General features: G+C 42.7%; 2 protein-coding genes across 2 annotated transcripts; one reads left to right on the top strand and one right to left on the bottom strand.

Annotated features, from left to right (window-relative positions):
• The first annotated feature begins 3141 nt into the window (after positions 1 to 3141).
• On the top strand, positions 3142 to 6043 carry mlana (melan-A). The gene is given in 6 exon segments (XM_070925257.1): positions 3142 to 3165; positions 3167 to 3291; positions 4445 to 4537; positions 4738 to 4834; positions 5141 to 5248; positions 5975 to 6043. Coding segments are annotated over 6 exon segments (516 nt in total).
• A 397-nt stretch (positions 6044 to 6440) lies between these two features.
• On the bottom strand, positions 6441 to 16058 carry LOC139301586 (uncharacterized bromodomain-containing protein 10). The gene is made up of 9 exons (XM_070925021.1): positions 15337 to 16058; positions 14611 to 14811; positions 12852 to 14470; positions 12590 to 12651; positions 12267 to 12356; positions 12005 to 12120; positions 11561 to 11772; positions 9329 to 11377; positions 6441 to 9081 (listed from the first exon to the last, which is right to left on the bottom strand). The coding sequence occupies exons 1-9, from the start codon at positions 16056 to 16058 to the stop codon at positions 7064 to 7066; spliced, it is 7089 nt and encodes a 2362-aa protein (XP_070781122.1). The 3' UTR covers positions 6441 to 7063.
• Between the last annotated feature and the right edge of the window lie 3603 nt (positions 16059 to 19661).

Here is a 19661-nt window from a genome sequence, read left to right as displayed (position 1 = left end):
GTGGCTGTATTATTACTCACTTATTATTATTTTAGCGTTGTCGACACTTGCTAGGTGGACGAGCAGCATAACGACGCCTGTGAAAGTGACTAAAATCAACTCGGGGTTAGCCGGCTAGCAACAACTGGAGATGTAAGTTAGCTAACGTATGCTAACTGGAAAGGTATCTGTAAGTTGCCTAAGCTAGCATCACCGGGAGTGCATCAAACCCAGCTAGCCGTGGGTTGCCTACTCTGTATCGCTCTTTTTATCTTACAGGTCGTGTATGGTTTTAGATTTTCAACTCACACTTGCTATGGCCTTCATCGACGCATCTCTAGCTCACAAAGTGGACCTCGGACTTGCCTAAGGAAGCGTAACCCCGACCCGACGCCAGGGAGGCAGGGGTACAAAGCAAAGACCCCATCACAAATCAAAATTATCCCCTTGGCTGATCCCCTTAACGGTTCCCAACGGCTGCCTGGTTTGTCTGGTAACGCGGAAACACTCTGGAAGGCAAACAATTTGTGTGAAAAGAGGTTGTTATTGTTGAATCTGGCTTATTTACCTCTGGATGTGATGAGAAAGAGAAGTGGTTCTGGTGGAGGAGGAGGAGGAGGAGGGGGAGGAGCAGGGGCAGGAGTAGGATGGCAGCTGGAGCTGGAGAAGAGTCTCTAGCTCCCTCTCCGTCCCACCGTTCAAACAGCTCCTCCGAGTAAATAGCTAACACAACGGCAGTGATTCCCGTCGGGAGGACTGGGGGGGTTTCTTCTTTCTCACGGCGAACATGTCAGCTGGGAGGGGAAGAGCATCCCCTGAAGCCGGGGCCTTATCAGACGACGATTTTATCAGATACTGGAGGTTATGTTTGCGGGTACCGGCTAATTGTCGAGGAAAAAACACAACCAGGGAACAGAGAAAAGGGGGGATCCACAGTGTCTACCCCCCTACCCCTCTCTCGCTTTCAAAATGCCGACCGGAAGAACCGGTAAAAGCAATAACTCCCTCAACCGGTGGGGAGCCAGGCTAACTAACGCTTATGACCCCCTATGTAACCTAGTCCCAAATCATCACCATTGATAACTGCCAGCTAGGACCTCCTGGGGTCCTTGGATATTATTAAGTGGTGGTTTGCCAATAACATGGTTAAATCCATTAATGATTAAGAGTGTTATTCATGTTTAGCATCATATTGTGATATTATTGTCTGTGATGTTTACTTAAAGACTTTGACTAACATAATTAAGCGTCTACTATTTCCCACATGCAGCTGCACTAACAGAGGGATCTAGTATTTTCTTTCACAAAACGTCCAATTATGATTTATTTGATTAGACGTCATTCACTTTTTTTAAAATCTGTCTTGTCTTTTCAACTGAGAGGTGATGTAGGCCCATGTAGGCTTGTCAAACACATGTGAACAGTCAGCCAATCAGCTGACTGCTTCCCATAAAAAAAAAAAAAAAACTTACCCAGCATTACCCAAAGCTGCAACAGCCTCCTCCTCTCAGGTTTTCTCACATGCCCCAGCATACTTTTCAGACATGTAGGAGTGCAGAAACACGTAGGCCAATTGCAAACATTCACTAGTATCTAATAGGTCTACATGTAGGCCAACTAAGATGAAGCACTGAATTTCAGTTTGAGACAAATCCAGACTAACTCAATTTCATAAACAGATTTTGGTCTCCCTCTTGTGGAGACAAATTAAATGTTTTTTTTGTTTTTTTTGCAGCCTAAAGCAAACTTTTTGCTTTCTCTTCCCTGTTTTCCTATCTTCCAGTCTGGGCACCTCCTTGTCCAGTTAACCCTTTCAGACCGTGAAATTGTTGTGTTACACAGAAAATATCTGTGCAACACAACACAGCTCAGGCCCAGGGCAACAGCTTGGATGAGGAAAACACAAAAACAATAATAACCATTTTATATCATTGAGAATGAGCCGCTGTAAGATAATACTCTTATGTTCATCTATTCTCGATGAAGACTATTATCAAAGATCAATGGGGTGGTTTATCTAAAAAACACATGAAGCTCAACATGAGTCAGAGGATGGACTTTATTATTCAGGAGCAAAGGCAGTGTAGGGCCCTGTGAATCCTGTCTGAAACTAAAAAGGATTCTTTATCTCTATGCAACAGCTCTACGGTTAACGTTTTACTCCAAATACTACTACTTTAACTTGACACAAGATTGAATGAGGAGAAAGGAGACCACCCTGAGCCTCCATCTCTCCTACAACATTGACCTCAGATTGAGATTGAAATGCCACCAAACTGCTCTATATGATGTGTAGTTTGTTGACTCTTCATACATTTGAGTTTTTTGGAGGATTTCCTCATTTTCAAAGTAGCTTCATAAAGTGTGGTCACACTGCAGCAGATGAACAACAAAAAACTGTGAATACACTGAACTAAATTTGAACACCCATGAGCAACAACAATGTTTATGAGAGGTTTTGCATTTTTTTCCAAGTGTGTTGACACTGATTTGACATATAAATATTTATTTTGTTGAATCATTAACTTGTGGTTCCACATATTACACAAAAAGAAATAGCACGGTTCTCTCAGTTATAATATGTCAGTAGACTGAAGGCTTGGCAGTAGGGCTAGGTGATAATAAGGATCATGATAGGCATTCATTTTTGAATATTTATTCTGTCTCAAAGCAAAACATAAAGATGACAATTTCCAGTAGTCCTTCCAAGAGTACATGTACAACTAATTATTTTAGCAGTCATTAGTTTTCTGTCAGTCTTTCAGATAAGAATAACTCAAATTTTGGCATAGGTTCTTTAACTGTGCAGTATCTGATGGGGTGAAATAGTATTTTAATAGTATTTTATGATGCAACCATAATATTTCCATGGCACTTGTAGCTTGCTATGGTGTTGCATTTGGTGTTTCGGGAGACTTTTTATTATTTGCTGGGTTGAAAGTGTTACTAGGGGCCTATAAATAGTGAAGCTCTTGGATTAGGGTATTTGTGAATAACAATACCACACACACACAAACACACACACAATTTCATATGAAAAGCCAACAGCTGACGCCTGTAGTTTCACGAGTGGATAATAATGTTGCGTTCAGGACCCCAGGGTTTCACGGTAATTACCCTGCTTCAATGGGTTTAACCATGAGCCTCTAACCCGTGACGGTCATGAGGGTTTTCTGCCCCTCTCTCTGCTCTCCGGCACACTGAGGTAAGATATTTGAGGAGGGGAATCACACAGAGCTCCAAGGACCCAGTCTTTCTGACAAGGCATCCCAACCAGAGGAAGTGTTCTCTACAATCGAATTATCCAATTTGGTAAGATGACTGTTTGTTCATCTTATTTATTTTTTCTAGCAGAGGTAGCCCTATTATAGGCATGCTGTAGAATATTTTGTATTGTGTAAAAAGTTGGCCCACTTTAAATGAACAGATGAATTCAAAATATTATCTGATCAGACAGAACAAATAGATTAGATGCTGCAGTAGACTGGCTATAGCGTCAATTGATACTTTACATCTACTGCTACTACAACAGGTGCTTGCCACCTATGACTATATCATTGACCCACGCAATCAAGAAGAGCAGATCCACTTTGTATAACCGATAGGATTATGTTCCGATTGGTCTACTGTCCTGTTGATTCGTAATCTTTACACTTACACAGCCCAGATGTTACATCTTTTATGCATCCTGAGTCAAGTTGAACAAAAACATTATACATAGCTATGCAATTTCATTAATGGCTAAACAAAAATGTATTCTAAATGTTTTCACGTATTTTTCAAGTACTGGTCAGCCAGTTATAAGATCACTCTTTAGTGCCCCAGCACTGGGCGAGAGAGCATCGGTCAATACCAGGTGAGAGAGAGTGGATGAAAATGCAACTGGACAAGCGTGAGGGTCTGAGCAGTGAGAGCAGTGACCCCTGAAGGAGCCAATACAATTTAATTTTAGATAATAAATAGGACGAGTTGAGCTTTAGCTTAATGTTCCAGTGCTGCAAAGTTTTACCCAGAAAGACTTTTAATTTTGTCAGTTGATAGTTCAACATCAACACTGGACTATCTGAACAAAATGTTACCCAAGAAACTTTTTTACCCCGCTGAAAGACGTTGTAGTCTGAATAATGGGGTGGAGAAAGCAGTCGGATAATCCATTCCTATTACAAATAAGAGTGGTTGACTTTTACATAAAAATCATTTAATACAGTGAAAAGAAATTTCATTACATTTTCATAACATTTGAACTTTCTTATTTCTGTATCTTAATGAGACACAATAAAGACAAGGAAAATGATTATATTCTAAATGACAACAAATTGCTGATAACCATGTACATGCATCCTGATGATAGTCTGCTTTTAGTTATTATATAGGCCATTGTTAACTTTTATTTACATGATAAATAGTTAGTCACTATGTAACTAGTTCTGCTCAGTTTATAAAGTGACTTTCTCTTGACTTTCAGCTGGATGCTGTGTAATCGTACAGACGGAATGCCTCGTGGAGACTTCAACATTTATTTTGCCAGCAGCAGACGAGGATACGTCAGGGCTGAGGAGTATGTGTATCTATTTTATTTCGCGGATGAACGCTTTGGTTGTACCGTAGATCGTTTTGTCTTCTGATATAGGTCTTCCTTATATGAGTCTATTGTATATAGCTATATTGTGGTGAATATTATGAAACGGATATGCTAAAGTAAAAGATAAAGCCATGAACTAAAAAATGTTCCATGTGTCCATGTGTTGTGCACCTCAGGGCAGTGGGCATAGTTCTGCTGGTGGTCATCCTGGCAGCTCTCCTCATCCTGGGCTGCTGGTACTTCAAGAAGAGGAGTGGCTACAAAATAATCAGGGTGAGGCCATCATACTTCCCATTAATGAAGTATTAGCCTTCACATTCTTCACTTAAAGTTAGGATGTATGTGTTGTTCTAATAAAAAAATGATACATGCTATAAGCGGTTTCCACACTTAATTTCATATAATGTGGCATGTTCATGTTAAAAAGGAAATTCTGTCTTAATCTGATTTACAACCTCTTTCAAAGATCTATGTTCCTTTTTGAATTTCTTTTCACACTGCTTTTCTCCATTTTATCACCCTGTGCCCATTTCTTGCTGTTTTCCCACAATTCCTCACACATCTTTCTCTCCTCTGCAGAACCCTAGGTCAGGGTCACCTGGTTACACAGGAGGCCAGTACTCTGAGGCAGGACCTTCAGCAGATAACAAGATGGCTCTAACTGACTTCGGCAGCTTCCGACCTGTGGTAAGGGTCCCTGTTCCCAAGCAAATCATGTCAGAAAAAAGATTTATAACAAAAAATTAAACTGCTGGACTCATAGGAAGCAAAATTATTATTTTTTGCCTATTTAAATGATATCTATAAGTTTGTACATCACAAATCAACGGTTAAATAGTGGGCAGACTTAAACTCTGTACAACCTAAAGTCCATGACAGAGTGTACTTGTTTATTACAAAGCCTCAGGGCTCTGAACACAGTGCAGAACACGTGAAGCTGATGCAATGGATGCCTGAAAGAGAGATTACTGTGTCACCAGACTAGGGGTAGGTATTAAAAATGTTTCATTCCCAAGGGAGGTATGTGTATCCATGTGTGCAGGGCAAAGTGAAGGGAGGAGGATCAGATCAGCACCCTCTCATATGAGTTGAAGCTGCAAAAGCACAATGTCCTTTAACAATTCCCATCTTTTCTACTGCAGCAGTTACCAGATTCCTAATAGAGAAAAGGGCATTTTAACCACGCTGAAACGACCAAGATTGTTTAAACCCACAGAGTGCCTTAAATTTCCAGACATGATACTGAATTCCATGTTTAAAATGTTGCATTTGATGTAATGATATAGTCATAAAAAAGGCAACATTGATTTGAATATTCAATATTGTATAAAAATAATAGTCTGTGAAAAAAATATTACCGTCAGACATTTTTCTCAACATATTTTGCTGTTTCATTTGAATGTATTTCTCCAGGTTCCTAATGCTCCTCCAGCCTATGAAAAGGTTTCCTCAGGGCAGCTGCCTCCTCCCTATTCCCCCTAAAGGACTTCTGTAGAAGATGGACAGATGTCTTACGAATAAAGGAAAATACTGGAGAACATACTCTAAACTTCATCTGTTGTCTGATGATATATAATCTGATGTCACTATCAATGTGGTTCCTTATAGGTCGTCGCTAAATATACCAAAAGGTGAAACAATTGTATCCCTCACTTTGTAAAATTATTCACATGAACGAACACAATGTATATACTGTAGGTTATTTCAATAAACAAAGTCTGATTTCACAAAAGACTGTGTATAAGGAAGCAGCCTAAACACACTTGTTGAGGACAGTCGCATTGTTTATTTCCATGCAGTAACGTCCACATTTGTTCAATGAAAATGTACCTAGTAAATACTTTGAAAAATCTATATGGTAAAAATAAATAAATGTGACTTCAAAACATTTTATATGGGCTCAAACACATAGTACAAATTCATGTATTAGTTTATTTATATTTCTAAAAAGTAAAATGTAGTTTTCAAACAGTTACTAGTTTAAAAATGGACAATGTGACAGAATCTGGACACAGACAGTTGTATTGTTCAAACTGATACAGATTAAGTAGAGCAAGTTGTGCCAATAGTATCCCAATTATTACTTCTTGAAGCAGTATCTAATGGCATTGAAAAGTATTACAAAAGCTCAAGCTGAAATTCATTTTATCTACCCTTCCATTCTACGTATTAGTCATAACAGCTGTCATTACTGGCCATGAAGTAAAAAAAGGAAAGTCAAGAGTCTAAAACATTCATCTGAGGGCAACCTCAACAGTTTTCAATTGAGAAAACCATCACAGTATACATTTCCAGTATGTCTGATTGAGCATACATTTTATCTATAAGATGATCTAACCAGAGGGTATAAATTACTGTATCCTAAATGTAAGTTACGAGTGAAACTACAGCTGGAAAGCAGTTATTTAACTAAGCCCAGGATTACTACAAGCAGTGGATATGAGTCCTGCCAAAACCAAGCAGCTGAAAAGTGGTGTCCTCACAGAGTGGGCACAGTCTCAGTTAATTGATGTACTTTCTGTCTGCCTGTGAAGGCTGTAAAGAGGAATCATGTGTGTGTAGTGCTCCAGTGGAACTATTGGGAGAAATCACCAGTGCATCCAGCGGTTTGGGGCAGGCAGTCAGCTCTGCTGAATTGACCTGGCACTGAACTGTGTTCAAAACAGCGCCATCAGGACTAATGAGTAGCTTGGATGCTACATTGGTATGCACACCTAAAGATGAAGTCTGCAGAGGGTGCTTTCCAAGTGCTTGATTGGTCAAAACGACAGGTTGGTGAATGGTGTTTGTCTTCAGTGATGTCATTGGTTGAGCTGGAGTGATTATTATAGCGCTGTTCGGTGAAGGTGCGGTCACCACAGGTGCTGTTTCAAAGGTGTTGACAGTGCTTCCGATTGGTGGAACCGTAGCAATGGGCAATGTCTGCATCCTAGACACTGCACTTACAATTGGTGGGACAGCCACTGTTGGTAATACTTGTGTCAGTGTGCCAGTATGAACTGGTTGCATGACTGCAGGCACCATTTTTTTGATTGATGTCTTGCTTAGTCCCGTATGCATTGAAGCCTGTGAGAGAGCAGTAGCAGGTGCTGTAATTCCAACTGCTGCCTGCTGGGGTTGTATGCCTGGAGTTGTCACTGAAACCACCTGCTGGGCAGGAAAAGAAGAATGCAAAGCTGGTGTGCCTGCTACCACAGGAGCTGCAGCTGAGGAGAGGGGTGCAGGAAATTGTATGACATGGCTGGGCAGGGCAACATCTGATGGGGTGGGTAAAACAGGCAAGGATGATAGAGGTGCTGACAATCTGGACAAAGATGGTGCTACTGCAGGCGAAATGGTGGATGAACATTCAGCTTGCATGGGTGTACCAGCAGCTAACCTGATTTTAGCCAAGGCTGAGCAGAGTGCAGGTGCACTGGTGACGACTGGGGAAACTAGGGCTGGTACACTGCCTAACCTTGGTGGGGGTGAGACCAGAGTGGGTGTACCTACACGAGGTGATGCAAAGTTACCAGCCTGCGCAGCTGGTAACCTAGGCAGAGCAGACACTACATTTGTTTTACTGGGTAACAACGTTGAGCCCATGACAGATGTTCCTGTTAGTCGGACTGGCGTGACATTGGGAGTGGTTGCGAGCAATGATGGACCAACAGCAGGTGTACATGCTACAAAAGGAGAACTTACAGCTGGCACACCAGGCAGCCTGGCTGGGGATTGGGGTAAAACTGGCGCTCGAGGGGCTACAGTGACATGGCTTGCACCTTGGGGAGGTACTGATGCTCCTGTGCTGGTAGCACTGGCAGTAGGCACTTGTTGTGGTGCAGGGCTAGAGATGATAAGGACGTGGCTGCCTGGACCCAAACCCTGGGGAGGCACTACAAAACGTGCATTGTTAAGAAGGATCTGTGTGCCAGCAGCAAGGGGCGTAGAGGTGTTGATGACTATCCTCTGCTGGATTGTGCCAGTTGCAGAGGTGGTGAATGGAGTACTGGTGGTTGTTGCTGAGGAGATGGGTGTTTGGGTTTTATTGAGAGCAAGTTGAGAGGAAGATAAGACAGAAGTGGCTTCCTCACCAATGCCACTTTGGATATTTGAAGGCTGACGGACAAGAGTGGGTATGGAGGTTTGGGGTGCGCTAGTCTGCAAGGTAGTGGTTACCTGAGCAGGAGAGTTGCTGGACAGTATACTTGCAGGCGTAACAAGGTCCTTCTTGATCATGTTTCCTGCAGGCAAAGGGAGAGCAGTAAATGTGGATGTGGATGAGTCTGCTTGGGAGATCATGGTGAAGGAAGAGGTACCCTGGAGCTGAGAGGTGGTGGTCTGAGAAACATGAGAGGCAAGGTGGGCAGAACAGCTTGTGATGGTATTTGACCTTGTGACCGGGACCATTCCAGTGGTGGTGGCTGTCGGACGGCCTGTATCTGAGACAGACACTGGTGTGCTCTTGGAAGGAGAACGTGACAGGGCACCAATGGTCTGTCCAATGGTTGTTGTCTTCCCTGACAACTGGATTTGAACCCCTGGAGACACATAAGAAAGTTAAATATTGAGTAATGGGGCTTTATTCAGGGTATTTTCTCATATATTCTGCTTTAATACAATATTAAAACTACTAAATACTGTGGGATCTAAAAAACATAGCTTCACATTACTCCAATTATATTATTAAGTCTAGATGTACAAATGAATAATGTACAGACTGAATTAAACACAAGATACAGCAGACATAATGAGAATACCAGTAAAACAACACATCAAAAACCCCACCTGAGGGCAGAGTGATGTTCTTGACCTTGGACAACGCTTCTGAGTTGACACCGCCAACAGGTTGGCCTGGGCTTATTCCCAGCTTTAGAGTCTGACTTGAGAATGAAGTGGTCAACAGCTGTCCACTTGCCCCTGTTGCCATTGCTTGCTTTGGAATGCTTCCCATAGAGGTGGTGGATGATGTCGCTGTGGGCTGGCTGATGAACATGACTCTTGAACTTGGAAGTGATTTTGTTGGAGAGGGTGTACCTTTTGATAAGGCTACATTTGAGGAGGAGGAAGAAGAGGGAGTAACCAGAATGAATTTAGTTACTTGGGATCTCTCATCTGTATTGGCCCGTTTCACACCAGTCTTGCTGATGAACTCTGCTTGTGTGAGAACTTGGGGAACACCTGAACTACTCAGTGATGGGACAACAACAGTGTTTTTTGCTAACGAAGCATGGAAATGAGAACCAACAGCATCCGTCTGTGCTAGCTGGCCAATCTTTGTTGCAACTGTAGAACCAGAAGAGGTGTTTAAAGCAACAGTAGTACCTACAGTCTGGCCTCCTGGGCCTGTAACAGGAATGCTGCCAGTGACTGCAGTGAGCATGGGAGTTGTGACAGTGGAAGGGGACTTTAATACTGAAGGAACCTGCTGCTGAGGTTGGGCCACTGAGATACTTGTCACTGCTGGGATGGTACAAGGGGAAGTCTGAGAGGGAGCAGAAGGAGAAAGAGTTTGTGATGTCTTGGATACAAGGAAGGCTTTAAACTGAGGTGAGATGGTGATGACTGGACTGGTAGGCAAAGAACCAAGCGCATTCTGGTCTGAGGATGTCTGGACTTTGACAATGCCTGTGTTGCCTCCTCTAGTTGTTACCAGGATGGACTGTGAGTCACGGATACACACAGTCTTAAGCTCTTGTTTAGGGTCTGGAGATTTAACAGGCTCAGTAGAAACTGCACAAGAAGAAGTTGTGATGGGTGAGGGGTTTGGTATGATACCTTGTGATGTGCTAGTTTGGGGACAGCAGACTTGTCCCACCTTGAACCCTGCTGTGTTTAGGGCCCCCTGTTGCAGACGAGGAGACACAGAAGGAGAAGGGGTCCTCACTGTTCTGGCATCTTTTAGGGGAGCCACTTGCTGAACAGGGATTCTGTTCTCAGGAATAGTGAACCCAGGCACATTGGTGGACATACATATAGGGTTGGCCACTTTAGAAACTGGGACCTGAATGCCCTTAGACTGTTGATAGAAAGACGCCTTTTCTTCAGTTTTGTGAATGAGAAGATTAGAAGGCAGAATCACCACTTGCTGCATGATCTTCTCCCCAGTGTTCTGATCCACGACAGGATGAACAGAGATCTTGACTGGGCTGCTGCTATCTTTCCTTACAAGGTGACCCAGCCCCTCAGGTACCTTGTACACCACTTGGACTGGATTTTTTGGTACAGTCTGGGTGGGTTTGGCCTGTGGTGATTTAGGAAGAGCTGCTGTCATGGTGGCCATTCCTGGCTGTCTTAGAACTTCTGTCTGTTGTAGTCCTTTTGCCTGAATTTGTTGTGAGTTCTGCTGGGAACTGGATGGAGAACTTTGTGCTTTTGAAAGGTTTGCGGTAGTCACTGCAGAAGTAGGCAGAGAGATCAAAGACCTTTTACTCTGTCTATCTACGTTGTTGACCCCTGGATAATCAGCAGGCCGTTTCATTAAGGTCACTTTGTTTCCCACACTCTTAGCCAGCAGGGTGGGGATGGGCGTGTAGCCCTTAGGTAGTCCAGTGGTGGGGTGGAGGATGGGGGGTCTGGGTGACAGTGAAGCCTGGGCTAGCGCCCTTGCTGCCCATGCCGAGGTTGAATCCGTGGATTGATTTGACAGTGTCCGTTCAGATCTAGACTGTGGCCCAGAGTCAGGGGTAGAAATAAAGTTACTGCTGCCAGTCTGAACTCTTGACACCAGACTGATGCCTTTCTCTGTGCTGGCGAGAGGGTGTTTAAGGTGGTTGGGAGGTACGTAGGTCAGTGTGTTTTCTCCAGCAGACTCAGCCACAAACTCCCTGGTGCTTGCTGAGAACATAATAGAGATGTCTATTAGGGATGAATTGATCAATTAGCCATCTATACAGGTTCAGGTAGTGACATTAATTTAAAATCTTATAGGACAGTTAAATAAGGAAACACGATTAAAATATTTATCATTACATTAGAGTAACCAAATATGAATGTTAGATTCTAATTTAATTATTTTACCTCCACTCCAAAGACCTCTGGGAACCATATGTTCTAGGTCTTCCTCTTCTGATCTTCTATAATGGTCCAAGAGTGAACACACCTCCGTCCCCAAACCCCTCTCTTCGTCATCATCCTCATCTGATGATGAAGATGAAATACACTCCTCACGCACAAAGTTATTGTACTCTGGGTGCTTCTTGAAATCGTCAAATTCCTTCTTCAAACGAAGCCTGAAGTAGGAGAAAACAAATAATAGAGAATGGATTTGTCTCTAGTCCAGCAATGATGACATGATACAAAGAGCTATTTAATCAAAATTGTGGTAACTATGTTTTGTGCTGGTCAGCTGAGCTTAAACTACACAAGACTAAGAATTGTTATCAGGACAAAGCTTTGACAAAAAAGAAAAAGAATTTATGAGGGTTTGATCCAATTATTGTTTAAATGTCAGAAGAGTTGTACCTGTTCCTTTGGAAGGCCTTAACAAGTTTGGGTTCCCAGGGTGAAAGCTCATTTAGTAGTCTGATTAGAGTGCTGTGGAGGTCTTTTACTGCTTCTCTCCTATAATACCACCGACCCTGTCAGTGCAACCATGCAAAGGAAACCATAGTCAAGTCACCAACATTATGTGAGAAGATGGGTGAGCACATTGTATTTTCCATCAAAAACAGAAGGCTCTGGAGCATGAGAGTAAATCCTCTTGAGAATTATGATTGTCACCTACCAATCTCTTTTTGGTGCTCTCCAGGTCATCGAGCTCATCCTCTGTCTTACTGATTAGCTCACGCAACTCCTCAAGACTGGTGCATACCAACTACAGAGGAGAAATAACAGATCAAGTAAGAAAAAAAGAATAAATAGAATAAGAGAAAAGAATAAGATAAATGAAAACGCCGGGTAGAGGAATGGTGAGGCTTAAATCAAGACTATAAAATAGTTGTACAATTATTTATATAATAATTTTTTTTAAAGGTTTACTCAATTAATAAATCATTAGAAATACACTGCTAAAGAAATTAGTGTATATTTTAGCATGAATGTGACTACCTTAAATGATGGCTCAACTGGAGGATCATCTTTAATTTTCTTTGAAGATTCAAGCTTTTTTCCTGTCAACAATATAAACAGATAGTCATTGAACCAACAAGTTGTTATTGGAAAAAATAAACTGAAAAATAAAGAAAATTCAGAAAATACCCCCATGCGGTATTGTGGTTGAACTGTGGTTGTATTGTGTGGAATGAACACTTACTAATGAGCTTGAAGCAATGCCAAAAGAAACCATTGGGCTACATGAGCTTTTTCTCACCTGTTTTATGTTTTTTCTTCTTGTCTTTTTTTTTCGTTGTGGCAACTCTCCGCACTGCAGACTTGGCAGCCTCAGCTGGAGATAGCCTCATCCTGTCCACGTGCTGCAGCTGCTTGTGCTCTCCTTTCACCCTCGGCAGCTGTTCCCTCCCTCGCTTTTTCTTCCGCTTTTTTTTTTTAGTCCAGATTTTGTCATTCACCCTCTCTTCACTTGAGTTTTGAGCACTCTCAGAAGACAACTGTGTTGCTAGCCCTGATGTGCCACAATAGCAGTCGTGTTCCTCAGATTTAACATTAATAGTTTTGTATTTACAACATTCCAAACATGAAGATCTTTTGTGTCCCTGACTGGGACTTCCTCCCTCCATTTTGAGCCCCACTGGTTTCGTTGGGGAAGCCAGATTCACTAAGCGAGCAGGTGACCTGCCTGTGTAGCTGTGCTCCCCTACACTCAGACAGGGCTCCTGTGTCTCTGCTTTGATGGTGCGCATTGAGCCCAATGAGAAGCCCTGCTCCTGTTTTAATGTGAGTCGCTTGGATTGATGCTCCAACTCTACAGTCTCTTCCTTCAAATTCATATCCACACCACCTCCTCCAATAGGACTAGTGTGTGAAATGGATAAGGAGTTAGTGTGTATTTTTATGTCCAATTTAGAGTCTTCACAGGAGTCTCCATCAGAGGATCCTGATTCAGACCCCTCCTCCTTCTTCAATGACCACGATTTAAACCTTTTTTTGTCTTCCTCTTCATCCCCATTTTCCCCAAGTGTCTCTGCTCCCCCATTTCCAAAATCATCAGACTCTCCTGTGTCCATGGAATCTCCATAACACCTTCTGTCACTTTTAACCCCATGTTCCCTCATTACATCCGACTCTTCACCCTCTGTCCCTGGCTCTATTTCAACCCTTTTGACCCATACAGAATGGAAAGGGATAGCTGGGGGTGTGCTGGGGCTCTGGCAGTAGATCCTCAGGTCTGCCCCACAGAAATGTGGGAAATGTATGTAGGCATTCTCCTTGCTGTCATAGCCCAAAATAGACTCCCTACATTCATGGATGGGCTGGGACAGCAGAGCATCCTGCACATCTTTCTGTGTCTCGTAGACATGATCACACAGCCCCTTCAGAAGCCATACTCGCTGGTAGAAGGGCAGCAAGTGAAAGGGTTTCTCCTCCAAAGGACTCACCTCCCCAAGGGTGCTGAAAAATTGGTGGCAGAGTCCCAGCTGCTCAGCCCGACCTGGCTGATCATGGGAGGCACCAATAGCTCGATACCAGCCCATGACCCGCTGCCTGAGCTCTGATTCCCAGCGACGGTAAGGCAGGGCAGGCCGGCGATGTAGAGTGGCCCTCCGCTGGGGTGGGGATAGTAGGGAAGACATGATTTTGGACAGGAGGGGGCTGCAGCGGGGCATCAGCAAACAACGCTCCAGCTCAAAAAATACAATCTCTGGGAGGTTAAGGGCAGTCTGAGCCAGGCAGAGGAAGTGCCCTATAGCAGGGAGTTCCCAAAGTGTGTCTACAGTGTGGGGGGAAGCTTGTGACAGCAAAGTCTGCTCCCATTCTTCGACCTCTTTGGCTGACATTTCCTCTGCCTCTTTCTTCTCAAGCTCACGTTGCCTGAAAAGTCAGAAAACCTATGTAGATTGTTGTTGGGTTTTGCAACAATTTTAAACAAATTTCTTGTAATATTATACCCAATAAAAAAATCAAGCAATCAGGATGAAATTTTTAATATTTTCTCTCAAAAATTCACCCACCTCTTCTCGTCCTTGGCCCTCTGTTGCTCTTCCATCCGTAGGGTCTGGACCATGATAGATTCATGACCACCAACAGTGATGGTAGCCAGGCTACGAGGTGCCAGTCTCCTCCTCGTGGAGGTGCCCCCTGAACCCCGTTCCTCCTCTGCACCAAAACGTCCTTTAGATGTCACTGCCAAGGTTGTCTTCTCTCTCAGCGTCCTAGTTTGACAGCAGAGAGAAAACATTGACGTATTAATATGATTACAGCTGTCAGGACTGTTGGAAGTAAACAGACATCTACATCTACACAACTGATCCAACATCTACACAACTGATCCAACAGCCAAACAATTGATCAAAATGCATAAAAAAACATTTACTTGTGGCTATTTCTAAAACATACATTTTTGATCAATAATATGATGATTGTGAGACCATAGTATGGTGCTGAACAGACTCCCATTCTCTCATTAATAATAATAATAGTAATAAATATACTATATACACTTTACATGTATACCATGTAGAAATACTGGCTGGCAATAAAGTAATTATACGATTATATTCAAAATCAGCATCTACTAAATGTTCGTGAGCTAACATTTGCCAGACAAGCATTTGTTGCCCAGCAACAAATTATTTATGATGCACATGAAAACACCCTTTGGGCCCTCTTTCATTGCAGCTGTATAATGGTTTTGAACATTTGCCAACTAAAAAACAGTGTAATTACACTATATTTACCTGGATAGCAACGTAAGCTTCTGCTCCAGCATGATTTCCAGCTTTTGAGCTTGTTTGGAGATCCAGTGGTCCACCCCATGGTAGCGATAACAGTTCTCCAACATCAGCCTGAAGTCTGCAACAAACTCTGTTATGGTCTCATACTCTTGATTAATAAACTTCTCCTCCATCCTCCGCAAACACATCGACTGCCTGAGCTGTGCCTGACCCCAGCCCCGGACCCCTCCAATACCATGCTGGGCCTCCTGATGGCCAATGGGATGGAGGAATGGGCTGGTGATTCCTTTGTGCTTGTCCAAGAGAAAGCCAGTGAATATCCTATAAGCTTGCTGGACCTCATAGTTCATATCCTCCTCAAAGCTATTGCTGTTTGTGGAAATACAGACCTCTGGCAGAGAGAGGTCACTGTTAGAAAACTCTGACATGCCATCATTGCTCAGTGCAAGGTGGTCACCCTCAGCAGTAACATCTCCACTGTCGCCAGGACAGTGTAATGCTACCATAGTCTCAACTTGACAGGTGCCATTACTGAGCCCATCCTCAGTTATGACCAAGTCAGTATCTTCAGTGCTGCTGCTCACCCATTTGGATTGTGAAGACATGATCTCAGAGCTGGGCTGCTGGGGTGCAGAGTCTTGGTCTGTCACAGTCACATCTTGGTTGTGGAACAACGGTTGGCTACAAGCTGCTGTGATTTGGTCTGTCATATCCTCCTGATCCATGATGCAGGCACCTGAAGAGGGTAACAAGGTAACAGGTGTCACCTGTGATGAACTTTGATGATGCAAACAACACTGCAACATTTTTGATGCAAGGGAAAACCAGACAATAGAGCTTACTAAGCATTTGTAATGCGAGATCCAAAAGAAATTTTAGCAGGGAGATGAGGTGTTCACACCTAACATACCCAAGATCGCTGGGATCGCTGACATTATGATTCCTGTCATGCCAGGTGCTCACATCATTACAGCCACATGATGAAACACGGAAATGTTTACCTCGTGTGATTGTGTCCAAATTACTATCAGTTGAGCTTACTTCATCTACCTGCCTGATCTTTGCAAACTTTTCCCTTTCCCTGGATCAATGGCTAGCTAGCTTGAAGTTAGCTATTAGCAAGCTAGCTAACGGTAGTTAAAACAACAATAAGTAAACAAAGTTTGTTCTGCTAGCTTATGAAGATATCTACAGCGCAGTCCCTTGTCACGTCCCGTCTCCCGATCACGTGCAAAATAAGACCAAAACAAACTGGCCAGAGGCAGAGCTTGGTTGGTTAAACAACATACCTCGACGTTTTCAGTGCAGCTCCAGACACGCACCAGGCAGGACGGCTTTTAGCAAGCTTAGCAGCCACGACAGCTTACTAGCTAGGTTAGCGTGCTATTGTCTCCAATCTGGGGCCTGCAGTTGCTGCGTTCGCTGTCCATAGTGAAAATTGTGTGGCAATTAAATGTCCAGCAGATAAAAAGTTATACAGACATCTCATGTCGTTAGCGCACAGAGGCATGTCAGTGACAGCAAGAATGCTAAAGGAGCATTAGCCGGAGTAACACTAGCTGATTGTCCGACAAAGCATAACAGTTCATTATCACTAGCCATCCAGCTAACCAGCTAGATTTGCAAGTTGACAGCTACTTTATCACACGTAAAAACGACTAGGGTTACTTTAGAAACAAATGTGCGCCATGTGTTCGATTTATTCTGAACCCAGTGGGGTTTACAAAAAGCTAGTAAACGACTACTCTGTCTGGCTTGCCTGAAGTCTCCTGTACCGTGCACTTCACTTCCACCCTGCGTGCGCCCGATGCAAATGTGCGCAGCCTGACGTAGCTAGCTGGTCGCGTGTCACACCAAAGGTGTTATTTTGGTTTTGGAGCTAATGCTGACACACACTCACTTTACACTGTATTATTAACTTTATTGTGATTGTGTCACCCATTGTCACTGAAACAGGAGCATCTCAACACAGCGGTCATTTGAAAAATAGAAATATTGCACATTATGGACAAGGGTACTGTGCACAGCAACGAATCAACAGCATCAGACTATAATCTCATTCATAACTTGAGCGATAATGAGTCTTTCAGTTAGTTACAGAACACAGTAGGTACTGCTCAATGTACAGTGTAAACTTCAGCAGCACGCATGGCTCACTTTTAACCGCTAGATGTCGCTAGTCACCAATATACAACAGACAGTTGAGCGTCTTACATCTATGAAGGATGCGCGGGTGGAGTGAGAGGGCTTTTATGCCCTTTGTTTTTCCTCTCAGGTAGCTCTTAACCTCAGGCTGTTTATCGCCTCTAAAAATCTTCATCACGTAGTTATTCTGGTTAAGGCTATGTTTGGCAGTAGTGTGTGTCAATGATATCGCAGGAGGCAGGATTTGTACTCTACCAGAGAGAATTGACTACCTGACAGACTAATTTCAGGGCAAAAGCACCAAATGATGGTGTTTGGGCCGCTATATGTAGGCCTTGCTACTCTGCTGTATGTTGAGGCGGAGGACTATAATTGTTTATCACCTGATTGATATGTTAAAACAGTGCCCCTGAATATATTTAGCACCTGGCATTGTTTTAAAACAACTGCCAAGTCACATAAGCAAAGGACAGAACATGCAGCATCAGGAAAGCAAGCAGATGTATGATTCTCTTATACTGACAGTTATAGACTTGCCGGTGGCACATCGAGGAGGTCTCCAGCTGGGACAATTGTTAATTAAGCTATTATGCCACGAGAGGCATGTGCTTTACAGTGATTTCAGCTAAGAGGTATTGTCAGGCGATCGGGTTTCAGTCCAATATGAACCTTCTTTTTAATGCACAATGATGAAAAATTATGGAAAATTCCCTTATGTGCATTGCAGTGACGTGCACAAATACTTTGAGGGACACAAGCAGAGCCAGGCCCATGAGCCCGTGTGCTTCAGGAGGAGGCTTTAAGTGGCTTCTACTGTGTGTTTTGGCCTTCTATTTGAAAAGTGTATTTTAAGTCATCATTATATGATATGGATTACCTCAAATAATTAACTTATTATTATTATCATTAATGAAGACCAATAGTCCTTCATAAAACATATAAAATGAAAGATTTTATATACTACCCTACTAACTCTACAAAAAGGAATTTTGTATTAAGGCAGAAGGAATTAAAGGGGCTTTAAGACAATTAAATACATGACAACATTTAACAACATGAACATTAACACAACATAACAGACAGCAGCACTTTAAAATCAATTATGTAATTAACTGTAGGCCAATGGGCTCAGTTTTACTGTTTCTTGTTAGAACTATAGTAGCAGCATTCTGAGTGTGCTGCAGTTGTATAATTGTCTTTTGGGGAAGACAAGAGACAAGAGATTTGGTATTTAGTCTTTAGTAAGTCATTCTTATAATATACTACAACATTTAACAAAACAGGATTACCAGACAAAGTGGGCAACTGCCCCAGGCCTGTCCAACTCTCAGGGGCCGTAGAAGCCCTAGGTTATGTGATGATTGCTTTGTAATGTGATTACTTGTAATTTTGTTTAAGAATATAGGAATATGCCCTAAAGAGATCAATATCAGATGACAAATAAGGGCCTTAAGGTGAGCCCTGCTTCATTGACTGATCTTGAGGCCCTGTCTTGAAGAGTCTGTGTCAAAATCTAGTTTTAAGATTGACTCAGCTGATACTGTGCCTATATGGTGCATGAATGAATTTGTGTTTAATCAAGTTGCCACACAGCAAACCAGTATTACCATGTAATATTCCAGCACAGGAATACTGTACATAATGCAAAGAGAGGGGGAAGGAACAGAAGGTTAATAGGGGCCCAGTAGCTAATTTTGGCCCTGTGGCTCCAAGCACAGTAATCCGACCCTTTGGTGGAAGAAGTATTCAGATCTTTAACTAAAAAACAAAAATCTTAACAAAGTAAAAGTAGAGGGGTATTATCAGCAAAATGTAGTGGAGTAGGAGCATAAAGTAGCATAAAATGCAAAAAACGTGCTTAAAAATGTACTTTCCACCACTGATGTAGTCATGGTGAATGCATGTAGTGGTGAGGGTCCTGATTTTGAAAAACATAAGTTTACTCTATTGACAGGAAGAGTACATAATAAATAAAAAATACTGGTCCCTATGTCTTGTCCCCAGACATATCTTAATGTTAAGTGGTACCACTATAATAGTAGCCCACTATTGTACTGTAAAGGCCCTCAGACATTGCTGGGCAGTTTAATTTTTTTTTTTTTTTACATTAAAGGGAGAGCTGTGCCTTTAACTGCAAACTGTGCTCGCTTAAACGTTATTTCGCGAGATTTGCTTGGCGCCGC

The sequence above is a fragment of the Enoplosus armatus genome, chromosome 18, assembly GCF_043641665.1.
Source record: "Enoplosus armatus isolate fEnoArm2 chromosome 18, fEnoArm2.hap1, whole genome shotgun sequence".
NCBI classification, from domain to species: domain Eukaryota; kingdom Metazoa; phylum Chordata; class Actinopteri; order Centrarchiformes; family Enoplosidae; genus Enoplosus; species Enoplosus armatus.
The sequence above is the reverse complement of the archived record's forward strand: the minus strand, read 5'-3'. Positions and strand labels throughout refer to the sequence as shown.